Raw genomic sequence first — 14,057 nt, forward strand, 5'->3', positions numbered from 1 at the left:
AGGGAGCACATGGAAAATCTCTGTATCTTCTGCTCAGTTTTGCTCCAAACTTAAAACTGCTCTAAAAAATAAAGTTTACTTTTAAAAAGAAGCCAAAAAAATAGTACCTGTATAGGAAAAGCACAACACCCTGAAGAGTTCAATACAAATTTCAAGGAAACAGCCTGTCGAATACAAACTGGAATGTTTTTCTCTACTCTCTGCTTGGCAAAACTTTACATATCTTTCAAGCTCCAAGTCAAATACTACTTTCTGAAATGATGTCTTCCCCAGGTTCCCAGCACACTTAGTCACTCACTCACTGCCATCACAGGGCCAACCTCATGATATATGAGAGTTCTCCAAATTCAGAGGGTGTCAGAATCCTCTGGGGGAGCTTGTTAAAACAAATTTCTTGCCCCTGCCAAGATTTTGATTTGGAGACTGATTCCAGAGGTGATAAATTTTTTTTTTTTAATTTTTATTTACTTATGATAGTCACAGAGAGAGAGAGAGGCAGAGACACAGGCAGAGGGAGAAGCAGGCTCCATGCACCGGGAGCCCGATGTGGGATTCAATCCCGGGTCTCCAGGATTGCGCCCTGGGCCAAAGGCAAGCGCCAAACCGCTGCGCCACCCAGGGATCCCTTTTTTTTTTTTTTTTTTTTATATTTTTTAATTTTTACAGAGGTGATAAATTTCTATTTCTAACATCCTCTCAGATGATGCTGATGGTCTGCGGACGACGCTTGAGAGCAGCACAGTAGGTTCATTCTACATGTGGCTAGCTCCTGTTAACACTGAAAGATGAGCAGGCTATCTCATCCAGCACATAGTAGGTACTGAATAAACATCTTACTCTTTTTTGCTTCTTTTTATCAGCCTCTTCCTGTAAGTCTTGAAGGGCCTTTTGCACAAGCTTCATGTTCAAGTCCTGCTCTTCTTTGTATTCCTGCTGAATAGACTCTATCTTCTCCAGGAGGGCTTTTTGCAAAGCAGCCCTAATTTCCTGTTTTGTCTTCTGTTTCTTTAGCTTAGCCTGTTCATTCTCAAGTTTCACCTGTGCTTTGTCATTTTCCTAAGGTAAAACACAATAATGAAGATGATGTATCAGTACAGTTGGACAAAACAAATAAGTTAATGCATTTCACTTAAGAGATTGAGAATTGAGGGTTTCTTGGAGATATACACATCTGAATTTAGAGGGACTATGAGATAGAAAACTTGCCTTTTCATTGCTGAGTTAGCAACAACCCTTTGCTCTGTGTATGATTCTGAAATAAACGGTTGTGGAGTTCAAAATGCCGAAAAGTATAGAGAGAAATGACTTTCAATCCTAGTACCCATCACCCACTACCACCCATTACTAAGCAGCAATAGAAGCCCCAAACTGGAAATGTGCCATTAGCTACATATACTAAATGAAATCATACACATTTTTTTCTTTAAAAGTACTCCCTCATTCCTCTCATTTTTTAAATCTTTTTGACCCTCTGGGCTGACTTAATTGCCTGGCCAACAGGCAGCTTTAACTGGGGCACCAATGCTGCCGGGCATTGTGGGTTGGTTAGAAAATCTGGGTATGGTATAAACTAAAGCATTAATCCTCTTGCCAGAGGCAGCTAAACAGTCAGTCCTGGAGGGATAAGTACTTGTCCAGGTGGGACAAGAAAGGATGTGGCAATAGTGAGGATGGTATACAATTCCCAATGTGATTTATCCAAGACTCACAATAGCCACGATCACCATGATCACTGGTTTGTGAAAGGACAGTTATAGGCTAGACTTTCCTATTAATGCCACGAACAGTAAATCCTGAATTGTGAGAGTTAAATGAAAATGTGAAATTCCTCTACCATCTCTAAGGAAAAACAATGGCTATCAAAAATGAAAGCCAGTGGAAGAGCACATTTTTTTAAAAGTAAGGCTGACTGGGATCCCTGGGTGGTTCAGTGGTTTGGTCCCTGCCTTTGGCCCAGGGCGTGATCCTGGAGTCCCAGGATCGAGTCCCATGTCCAGCTCCTTGCATGGAGACTGCTTCTCCCTCAGCCTGTGTCTCTGCCTCTCATGAATAAATGAATAGAATCTTAAAAAAAAAAAAAAAAAAAGTAAGGCTGACTACACTAGGAGGAAGCAACCAGCTAAATCCCCTGACTATGAGACATGGGAGAGATGGAATGGGACAAGGGAGAAGTGTTCAAGATTAACAGACCTAGGAGCAGTTTGCTGCATCTTGGTCTCTCCAGGTTAGTTCTGACTGTGCACCTGCTGTGCTGACATAATGAACTTTACATATCCCTTTCGACCTCAGTTGTGCCCTGATTTGAATAAGAAACAGTCACCCTTTCTAAAGAGACTATAAGAACCATGTTTGGATTCTGATATAAATATCAAATAATTCAGATAATGATAGAAATCTGATGCTAATTTTAGATGATGAAATGGAATCACAGTTAATTTTTTTAGGTCTGACATTGGCATGTGTAAGAAAATGTCCTTAATCGTGTCAGGAGGTGGGGGGGTGGGTAGATGGGTTTGTTGTACTCTCAACTCTGTGCATTTGAAAATGTTCATAATAAAACATTAAAAAGGCTGGCATTTATATGACGTCAAAATCACAAAATAATAACGATAAAGAATATATCAGTGGCTGCCAGGAGTTAGGGTAGAGGGAAGTTATTAATTATAAAGGAGAAGCTTCAAAGGAGTTTCTTTGGATAATGGAACAGTTCTGCATCCTGATTTTGGTAGTGGTTATTAAAATCTATACATGTGATAAAATTTCACAGAACTGTACATCTTCCCCCAAGGACCACGTGTAAAAACTGGTGACATCCAAAGATTTTACCATATTTAAATAAAGATTAACTTTAATTGAAGGTATTATACCAATGTTAATTTCCTAGTTTGTTTTGTTTTGTTTTGTTTTCAAATGAACTTATTTTTGCATGTTTATTTTGTATTCTGCAATTTTCCTGAATGTGTTAATTAGATTGAACAGTTTTGGAGTGCGGTCTGTAGAATTTTTTCTGTATAAAATCTTATCATCTGCAAATAAAATTTTACTTATTCCTTTCTAATTCAGATGACTTTTATTCTGTTTCTTACCTAAGTGCTCTGGTTAGGACTTTCAGAGTGGTGACAGTGAGTATCCTTGTTTTTTTCCTGATTTTATTATTTTTTTTAAGATTTTATTTATTCATGAGAGACACAAAGAGAGAGGCAGAGACATAGGCAGAGGGAGAAACAGGCTCCATGCAGGAAGCCCGATGTGGGACTCGATCCTGGTACTCCAGGACCATGCCCTGAGTTGAAGGCAGATGTGCTTAACTGCTGAGCCACCCAGGTGTCCCTTTTCCTGATTTTAGTTTAGACAAAAAGCTTAAAACCTTTCCCACTGAGCATGATGTTAGCTATGGGTTTGTCATTCATGTGTTGTAACTATGTTGAGATACCTCCTTCTATACCGAATTTGTTGATAATTTTTAACATGATTGGCTTCTGAATTTTTTCAAATGTTTTTCTGCATCTATTGAGATAATCATACAATTTTTGTTAATTTCTTTGTTTTTATAGTTTATAAATCTATAAATATAATAAATACAAAATGTTATATATGTGTGTGTGTATATATATACATATTTGTTATATGTATTATATGTGTGTGTATATATAGATATATATACATATTTGCTATATGTATATATATGTTATATATATGTATATATATATTTGGTTACATAAGGGTATACAGGATCTCTACTATTTTTGCAACTTGTGAGTCTAAAATTGTTTCCAAAAAATTTTCAAAAAATGTTTTGAAAGGAAGGTAGAAAGAGAGGCAGGCATGGTATAATGAAAAGTAAACACTTGGTCTTTATCCCTGTGTCCTGGTACATCGCTTCTAAAACCCTTGAGCTCTCTCAAGTGGTAAGACTATCTTGTATCCTCATGTGATGACTGATGGCTGTAGGCTCTACATAACTTCAGGGCAGGGCTGGTGACCAGAAAGACTGGACCATATGATTAGAGGGTTGAAACTTTCAGTTCCAGAGGGATCCCTCTACCTCCAGAGAAGAGAGAGGGGCCAGAAATTGAGTTGAATCACTAATGGGCATGATTTAATTAATCGTGCTTATATAATAAAACCTCCATTAAAATGCCAAATGGAGGCAGCAGGGTGGCTCGGTGGTTGAGCATCTGCCTTCGGCTCCCAGGATCCTGGGATCGAGTTCCACATTGGGCTCCCCTCAGGGAGCCTGCTTCTCCCTATGCCTGTGTCTCTGCCTCTCTGTGTGTCTCTCATGAATAAATAAATAAAATCTTTAAAAAATAAAATAAAATAAACACATGGAGGTATTGGGTACACGGTATGCCCAGAGAGGATGTGCAAGCTGTGTGTACTGTACTGCCCCCCATACCTTGCCCTATGCATCTCTTCTCTTTGCCTCTTTTACAATAAACAGGTTATAGTAAGTAAAGCACTTTCTTGAGTTGTATGCGTTATTTTAGTGAATTATCAATCTTAGGAGGAGTTATGAACTTCTCATAACTTTTATTGACTTTGTAGCCAATGAAGTGTGGGAACCAATTTGGACAGAAGTGTGGGTAACCTGAGGACCCACCACTTGTGAGGGGCCTCTGGAGTATAGGCAGTCTTGTGGGATAGAGCCTTTAAACCTCTGGAGTTTAATGCTAGCACTGATACTGAGCGTCAGAATTCAAATTGTAGGTCACCTTGTTGGTGTCCATGGAGAATTAGAGAATTGTTTGGTGTGAGAAAAAAAAAAACCACCACACATTTGGTGTCAGATGTGCTGTGGGTAAAAACGGCTCACTACCTATCTTACAACAGAAGGAATTTGGGGCCACCATTTCAATTTTCTTAGAGAAACTAAAATATTTAAGACATCTTCCACTTAAACTCTCCAAAAGAGAACAGTCTCAAACCCAGGAAGGTTTTTAGGGTTCTGAAATATCTTACCTTTAGCACTTCTTACGGTTCTAAATTTCAATACTTAGGATTTCCCAGGGAAATATACATTTTTCCTAAATTTGGTGCTATTAACGTTATCAGTTGCTGGAAGCTTTATATTAAAATTGCTGCTTTTTTTTAGTGCTTTCATACATTTTCAGTGACAGTTCTAATTTCTCTATAGTAGGAGCAACAACCTTGCTGGAACAAAATGATTCATTTTGGTGGCTGCAGTGGAAGGGCCAACTCTAGCTGGTGTAAAGCACTTGACATAGGATTTAATCCATATCCGAGAATGAGGGGATGTTGCCAAATTACCACTAGCTCTCCATGGTACTGCCTATGATTATCACATTTCATACAACAAAGACAAGTCGCTTTTGCCTTATTTTTTAGATAAAGAGACCAAGTCACAGTAGTGATGTAATTTGCCCCCTGCAATAGGATGGCACTGTTGGCTGGACTGGGCCTTGGAATCTAAGACTCTGACCAAGGTCTGTTGCCCTGTGAACGAGCCAGGCCATGAGGCAAAGTGCATGCTAGCAGGCCTGCAAACTGTGTACTATAACCAATAAGTGGATCATCCCATGACAAGCATTTTAAAAGACCCACCACAAAGCGCGCCTCCTCCTCCTTCAGCTGCTGCTCGGCCTGCCTTTGTGCTCTAATGTTGGTGATCTGGGCATTCAGCGCCAGGCGTGTATTCTCCACTAGCTCTTTCTGCCTCCTCGCTTCTTCCACTTCTCGCTTTTCCTTGGCTAATCGGTCTTCCTCCCAGAGCTTTGAGAACATCTCCTCTTCCACCAGTTTCTGCCTTTTCAGCTCTTCATTAAAAGCTATCTGTGCTTTCCGCTCCTCGCACACCTTCTTCTGATGGATACAAAACAATTTGGTTCGGAGCTCCTCACAGCGTTCCCTGAAAGGAGAATTTTTAAAAGGCAAAATCCAGCCTTTCGTGAGACGTTGCTCTCTTCTAGGCACACACCTGCACAGTCAGACACTGAAGGAAGAGAAGTAAAAGGACTGGATGTAGGCCACCAGAGCTGAGAGAACATGTGAGGGCCAGCGGGAAGGCAGGCATCATGACATCACAGACAAAACACAGGCACTGGAAGTCAGGCCCAACAGGCTTTGAAACTGAGATCTGACATTTCTGTGTGACCCTGAGATCAAAAGCTCGACCTATCTGAGCCAGTTTCTTCATCTGCAAAACAAGTCTCTCCTTCAAGGTTCTAGTAAGGATCAGAGAAAATGGATGAAAATATCTGGTAAATAATAGAAGCTAAATAAACGGTAACTATTATTAATACTGTAGAGGAACTATAAGAGGCATGGATCCCTGTAACAGGCAAGTAAATTGAGGCTTTGGTAGGAAAAGGCCCACATGCCAAGGAAAAAGCTAAGGGTCAGCATATCATGGTGAAGCTGCCCCAATGCCCCTGGATTCCTGGTGGAATCCCTGCCAGAGCTGAGAAAATAGCTCAAATGCTGCCTTTTCACACCTAGGCTTATGTCACCATTCCAGAAGAGATGCTCTTTCAGTAAGTCTTTAGACCTCATCCTTTTTTTCAGTCTTAGTGATTCAAATTTCCTCAAATGTTCTTCCTTGTTTTTAATTTAAGGGCTGTGATATTCAATACTGTTTATACTTTAGAATTACTTAGGGGTATCTTTTTAAGAATTTTATTTTATTTTATTTATGATAGTCACAGAGAGAGAGAGAGGCAGAGACACAAGCAGAGGGAGGAGAAGCAGGCTCCATGCACCGGGAGCCAGATGTGGGATTCGATCCCGGGTCTCCAGGATCGCGCCCTGGGCCAACGGAAGGCGCCAAACCGCTGCGCCACCCAGGGATCCCTACTTAGGGGTATCTTTATAATCCTACTCCTCACTTCTTCCCTCCACTACTCCCAGACCAAACTTGTTCAATCAGAATATCTGGAGGCAGGATCCAGGCATCTGTATTTTTTTTTTTTTTTTTTTTTTGGAGTGCCTCAGAAACTTCTGGCTCTTTTAGATAAAGAGCCAGAAGTTTGAGAACCTCAGATTCAAAGCAACAGTCATAAACATCAAGTCTTCTTGGTTTCATCAATTCGGCACCAAGAAGCTGAAATTTGAGAATGGACTTAGTAAAGAACTTCAAAGAACTTTAGTTTCTAAGGCTTAATAAAAAGGTTGAGGTCTAAAATTGCAAGAGTGGTCAAAACCACAGAAATTGACATTTATCAAATACTGTTGAGTATTGTTCAATGTTTGATGAGGACTAGTCTCGTTTTCCTAACTAAAAGGGGACTCTCTGTGAGGGCTGGGACTCAGGAACATATTTCGGGAAATATATTCCCCACAGTACCTACCCAATGTCCGTTAAATAATTGTTGGTTAAATTGATACATAATCATGCTTATTAGCAAAATAATTATAACTGGCAGTTATCTAGATTCTGTGGAAAGCTCAAAAAGATTACAGAAACTGAAATTGCTATGTTATCAAAAAAACAAAACACTTTAACATTGAAAAATGAATTCATCTATATAAAATTCATCAGTGACAGTCTATCAGAGAATTGGCCATGACAACTAATTAAAGTCCTTCCCAATCCTATGACTTATACTCCAGAAAAGTTACTCAATTAATGAAACTCTGAAGCCTAAGAATAACAAGTATGTCTTATGATATTTTTGCTTTAAAAAAAAAACATTCTAATTACAAAACTAATACATGCAGAAAAACTGGAAAATATAGAAAAGTATGAGGACACTAAAGATATGCTTAATCCCTCTACCCAGACATAACAGCTTGTAGCATGTTAGTGTATTTCTTTCCAGTCTTGTGTATGTGCATTTTTACTAGAATTGGGGTCTTTCTGTATATCTACATACCTATACTGGTATCTCCTTATATCTTAATTTTTCCACCTTACACTATTTGGGGAATGTTTCTTCATGGAGTCTTCTTAAAATAACCTCAAAACTTTGCTATAATTTAGTAAGCTATGGAATAGAGGCTGGAACCTATAAATATACCAATTTATTGAAATATTTCCTTATTTGATGAACATATAGGTTACTTCTGATTTTTACTATAATGTTGCAATGAATACATCTAAATGTAGCTCCTTCTGCTTATCTCTGATGATTTCCTCAAGGTAATTTAATTCCCTTCTTTAATATAAAATGTGTACAAAACTGCTGAAAGGCACTTGATGATGGCTGTTGCCGAGAAAGCCTGAATTAACATTATATGAAGGTACCCATATCAAGCATTTTAGATCAGTAGATCTTCAAACTTCTTTATGTAGCCTTTTCAGTAAAAAAATTCTAAGCACTCACAAACAGGTAGGATTATTATTTATAAATTGTATGTAATTATTACTATATTACTATGTCACATAACTTATTAAATATATGCAAAAATAAAAACCAAAGACAGGTGAGATTTAAATAAAAAATATCAAGTATTACCTCCCTGCATCGTAATGATTCACCTATTCACTTAACCTTGAGAACACCTGATTCAGGGAGTTCACTTTCATCTACAGATAGTGTCTTTATCTATTTTGATGATAATAATCATTGATAAGAGGAAAGCTTTTTGTTTGTGAATATTTTACAAAATCCTTTCACAGTAAAATCTTATTTTATCCTCACATGTGTGTCTTATAACTAGAGCAGCATTAACCCCATTTTAGAGTTATAGCAATTGAAACCCAGGGAACCTTAGCATCTTCCCAAACCACACAGCCAGTAGCTGTAATATTATTAGCAACAGTTACTGAATGCTTATTATTTGCCAGGCACTATTCCAAGCACTTGACAGGCACGAACTCTTGTAATCTTCATAACAACCAATGTTTCAACATCACAGCAAATTCATTCTTATTATTATTATCCCCAGTTTACAGATAAAACAGAATCACAGAGCAGTTAAGCATCTTGGGTAAGTTCATACATTTCCTATGTGCTAAAGCTGGGACTGAAGACCTGGCAGTCCGGCCCTGGAATTTGGGTTCTTTGGTACTTCATTATATCACCTTTTAGTAATTAACAGAGGCAAGACAATCCTCAAGCGTTCTGACAACACATCCTAGGATATTCATTTAATAAAAACACCCCAAAACAAAACAATGCCAAAAAATGCCTACATTAATCTGGAATCTAATCACTAACTGTATATAAATATAGGACACTTAAAAACAAATTCCATGATGTATCAAAAGTATGATCCATAAAAGAAATATTGATAAACTGAATTTCCTCAAACCTAAAAACTTTCTCTGTGAAAGACCGTTAATAGGATTTAAAACAAAAAAAAAAACAAAACTACAGACTAAAAAGAAAAAATGTTTTCAAACCACATATACTACACAAAGAACTCATATCTAGAATATACAAAGAACTCTAAAAATAATAGCTAATCCAATTAGAAAATAGGGAAAAGTAAGAGACATTTCACCAAAGAGAACATGCAGATAGCAAATAAGCACATAAAACGTTATTCAACATCACCAGCCTTTAGGGAAATGCCAGTTAAGACCATAATGAGATATCACTGCATACCTCTGTTCTAACAGTGACAATATAAAAATCTGGCAAGAATATGGAAAAACTCAGTCTTTTATACATTGCTGGTACAACTGTAAAATGGTACAGCCATACTGGAAAACACTTTGGCAGTTTCTTTAAAAATTAAACATACATAGAAAGACCCAGCAATAGCATAGGACAATTATCCTAGAGAAATGAAAATTTATGGCCACATAAGCTATATACAAATGTTCATATTAGATTTATTTATAATAGCTAAAAACTAGAAACAACCAAAATGTCCTTCAATAGTGAATAATTTGCACAAAAACCTAAGTACATTCATACAAGGGACTACAAAGGACAAACTATTGATACACGCAGCAATTTGGATGGACCTCAAAAACACAATGTTGAGTGAAAAAGGCTAATCTCAAAAGCTCACATATTGTGTGATTCCATGTATGTAATATTCTTGAAAATGGCAAAATGATGGGGAAGAGAGTAATGGTTGCCAGAGATTGGGAGTGATGGGCATGAGAGGGGTGGGTGTGACTATAAAGGGGTGGCATGAGGGAGATCTTTGTGGCAATGAAATTGTGGTAGTAAGTTATGTGGATCTACATATATGATAAAATGGCAGAACTGTGCACACACATTGTACCACTGTCCATTTTCTTCATATTGTACTGTAAGATATAACCATGGCGAGATACTGGGATAAGGGTATATAGCACCTCTGTACTATCTTGACAATTTCTGTGAATATATAATTACTTTAAAATTACAAAAAAAGAGAGAAATCATTGGCTATCTTGTCATTATTATTCATTTCATTTAATTACTAATGAAAATAATTTTCTTGTGTAGAGGAATGGGAACACTAGAAATGACCCATTCCAGGCACCTAACAGAAATGAATGCACATGTCCACCAAAGGATATGTACAAGTATGTTCATAGCAGCTATATTCATACGAGTCTCAAACCAGAAATAACTGAAATGCTTATCATCTGGGAAATGAATAAACTGTGGCATATTCATAGAGCGGAATACAAAAAGGAGGAGGAGACAGTAGAAGAGAAGAAGGAGCAGTGATTTCATCTTGCTCTATATATTAAAACTCCAGTTATATTTTTTATAATGGGACCTGATTATTTATTTATTCATTCATTCATTCATTTTTAAAGATTTTATTAATGTATTCATGAGAGACCCACAGAGAAAGAGGCAGAGACACAGGCAGAGGGAGAAGCAGGCTCCATGCAGAAGCCCGATGTGGGACTCAATCCCGGGACTCAAGGACCACGCCCTGGGCCGAAGGCAGGCGCTAAACCGCTGAGCCACCCAGGGATCCCCTGATTATTTCTTTATTTAATGCTAAACTAGTACTATTCTTTAAAAGATTATTTATTTATTTATTTATTTATTTATTTATTTATTTATTTATTTATTTCCGAGAACCTGCAAGTGGGGGGAGGGGCAAAGGGAGAGAGAGGGAGAATCCTCAAGCAGACTCTGTGCTGAGCACAGAGCCCAACACAGGACTCAATCCCAGGACCCTGAGATCATAACCTAAACTGAAACCAAGAGTTGCACACTTGACCGACTGAGCCACCCAGGTTCCCCTGTGGGGCCTGATTTAGCATCTTTGATCAAAATTTAACCCTTACCCTTCATTCTCATAAAGAATTAAAACTATTATGATGCTCTGTATTGAAGAGTTGGCAGTATTACATTAAAAACACTAAAAACAATTTGTTTTCAGATGAATTATAATGCTGTAGGATATAACTGTTTTTTATAAAAGGCTAACAAGTTACCTAACTAGCCAGTTATACAACTTCTCTATAAAGCTGTATACTCAGTTATACAAGATTTGTCTATAAAATCTGGAAAATGTTACCAAATTAATAGGTATTTAAAGAATACAACCACTTTTGAACCTCATTTTTCTTACTGTGTTGAGCAACATTTACCAGGGAGTGGAAAATATGTGAATGATCATTGAAATTCACTTGCTGGTGTCCCCTTTGTCCTTCCCTGCATCTTCTCCTCCAGTAGCCAGTAGGAAGTGTCCAAGTCCTACCAAGGTCAGGGGTGAGGCTCTATTTTACATAGGCTAGAAAATCTAAGTCTATTTCTGTCTTCATTACTACAAACTTTAAGGCTCGGGAAAATTAATATCTGTGGAACTCAAGTTACCCATTTGCTAGATGAGGACACTGACGAGTCCCTTCTGGTCATATGCATTACTACTATGGTTTGCTTCACCGCCCTCCTTCAGCAGTTCCCCAAGTTCTGGGACTTGCCATTCCCTCCAGTGTGAGCAGTTTAATTTACTTTGTTAGCTCAGCTGTATCTGCAATTTGTATGCACTATTCACTGAAATAGATTCTTGTCCTCTGGGACTCTACTAGGAGGATTTAAGGCAGTCTATATGATTAATAGCAACTTCCTGGTACAGAGAGAGGAGGTGGCAAAACTTTTGCCTCTGAAACCATATTTTGACCCTCTGCATGCCTGGTTTTTCTGCTTTCTCACATCTATTCACCTTTGTATTTCTTATCTACTCAGATTTTGCATGCTGTAAAAAATGAACTCCTGCATTCTTTCTGAATTGTGCTAGACTTTAACTTGGGGTTTATATTTACTTTGTTACTTTGTTATACTACTTTCTTCCAGAATCCAGAGTAACATGATACACAACCTGCTGTGCTCACATTTGGTGACCTGATAGCCTAAGTGACATTCATTTTTTTCTGTTAAGCCAATCAATCTATTATTTAATCATAGAATCTGGCACAAAGCAGGAGCTCAGAAATATTTATTTAACTATTGAATGATAATGGCTATGATTTGAGCATTTCCAAGTAACACTTAAACTTTAAAAATCCCTTCTGAAGATAAAAATCTTAATCAGTTACTCTAAAATTAAGAGACTGATAAAATGGATAATCTGGAGCATTTGATGGGTCATATCATGTGATCATCACTACATTAAGAGACATGAATGAAAAGAGGGAGCAAAATGAACATGCAATCCTGAAATCTATAATAGTAATTCTGGATGCTCACACACTCTTAGAAGGCATTATTAGAGGCAATGAAAATATAACTGAGGAATTACATATATAATGAAATCATAAATATGGAAATGCATCCTTGCTCTAAGAAGGAATATAATAAACTGAGACTTTTTAAGTATACCTTTGCTTTAGAGGTAAGAAATCACTCACAGTTTGTGAAATTAAAAGCCTTTGCCAAGCTCTTCATGATATAAAATAAATCATGTCAAATCACCCTTAGGTACTTCCATGCAAATCTTCCCTCTGTAAGGACAGGGTATTGGACTTAACTGAGGGCATAGGCTCAGAGTATCCCAAGATTGAAAAGGCAAGACAAAAAGGACTGATGGAGACAACCACAGAATTGGACTGAGGATAGTGACGACTGAGGATCTGAAAACTGAGAGTCACTGTAGGTATGGGTCAGGAAGTAGATCAAAAGTTAAGGTGATCAGACTCCAAGGACCAAGAGACCAGGCGGGGAAACAACAAAGAACGGGGAACCAAGCACACATTCTGCACAGGTAGAGATGACAGCACTAGGCGGAAAACTCAACTCTACCAAAGATGTCCTGGGACAGGAACTTCCTGCCAATAGCAAGTCTGAGGTTAATGTCTAAAATTCAATAACAGAATCTCACTTGGTACTTCTATCCTAACTGGGAGACAAGCACAGACCATTAGAGTATGGTACTTACACAAACTCAGTACCTGCATGAGTGGACATGAGCAATGTGGTGGACTAAAAGTTTCCTACCATTTCTCCCCTATAGACCACCAATTTTGATGATTGGTCATGGATGAGAGTACCTTTGTGGGAGTCCAGAAGTCCAGTAGAGAAGTTACAGCACCAAAAGTTCAATAATAGACACATCAAAGAGAGTAAAAAACAGCTTCATTTTATCCATGTCACCCCTCTGCCAAGGTGGCAGAACTCAGTACCAAGAGAGATGTCCCTCAGGCCATGATTTCTCTCACTAGAGAAAGTGAAAGCATGTAAGTAAGCATTTAGACTTCCCCCAAGTAGCCCTCTTCTTTCTTGCCCCAAAATACTGAGGTGCATGGCTGAGGGGTTAGAAGAGGTGGGGAGCACAGCAACCAGGGCCCAGAAAGCATCAAGAGATGTGGAGCCTCCTAACTGCCACATGGACTCCACCAGAAAGCCCACCCATGAACTACTGGGGACATCTTGCCTACAGACGCACGAACACCCCATTATTCCATGGCTCACCCCCTGTGGCCAGGTCCTTTCATGTGCTCCACTGGATAGTGAGTGTGAGCCTTTGCAGATAGGTAGCGAGCATACATAGAAAGCCAGCCAAACTCTGTGAGACTGGGAGAAGGTACACAAATTTGAGCATTTCAGGGTATCATACTAGGGAAAACAAATGAGAGTCTCTTAGTATCTGGCCTGGCTTTTCAGGATTGAGAGAAGGTATTGAACCTTAAGAATCCTCTCCCTGAAAAAAACAAACAAGCAAACAAACAAACAAACAAGAAGTGAAGCACAGGC

At 38.4% G+C, this 14,057-nt stretch overlaps 1 protein-coding gene across 17 annotated transcripts in view; it reads right to left on the reverse strand.

The window, feature by feature from the left end:
* MBD1 (methyl-CpG binding domain protein 1) overlaps positions 1-14,057 on the reverse strand; it is a 52,069-nt gene that overhangs the window by 12,918 nt on the left and 25,094 nt on the right. For 15 of the 17 annotated variants that reach the window (XM_041755879.1, XM_041755829.1, XM_041755847.1 and 12 more), the window contains 2 exons: positions 5,566-5,869; positions 838-1,056 (listed from right to left, as the gene is read on the reverse strand). The exons of 1 other annotated variant lie outside the window; for it this stretch is intronic. In XM_041755879.1, coding sequence (XP_041611813.1) covers positions 838-1,056; positions 5,566-5,869 — 523 coding nt within the window. Of the gene's footprint in view, positions 1-837; positions 1,057-5,565; positions 5,870-5,931; positions 5,954-14,057 lie in introns of those variants that run through there. One more of the 17 variants, XM_041755942.1, reaches the window with a different exon arrangement.

Source organism: Vulpes lagopus, chromosome 1, assembly GCF_018345385.1.
Source record: "Vulpes lagopus strain Blue_001 chromosome 1, ASM1834538v1, whole genome shotgun sequence".
Classification (NCBI taxonomy): Eukaryota; Metazoa; Chordata; class Mammalia; order Carnivora; family Canidae; genus Vulpes; species Vulpes lagopus.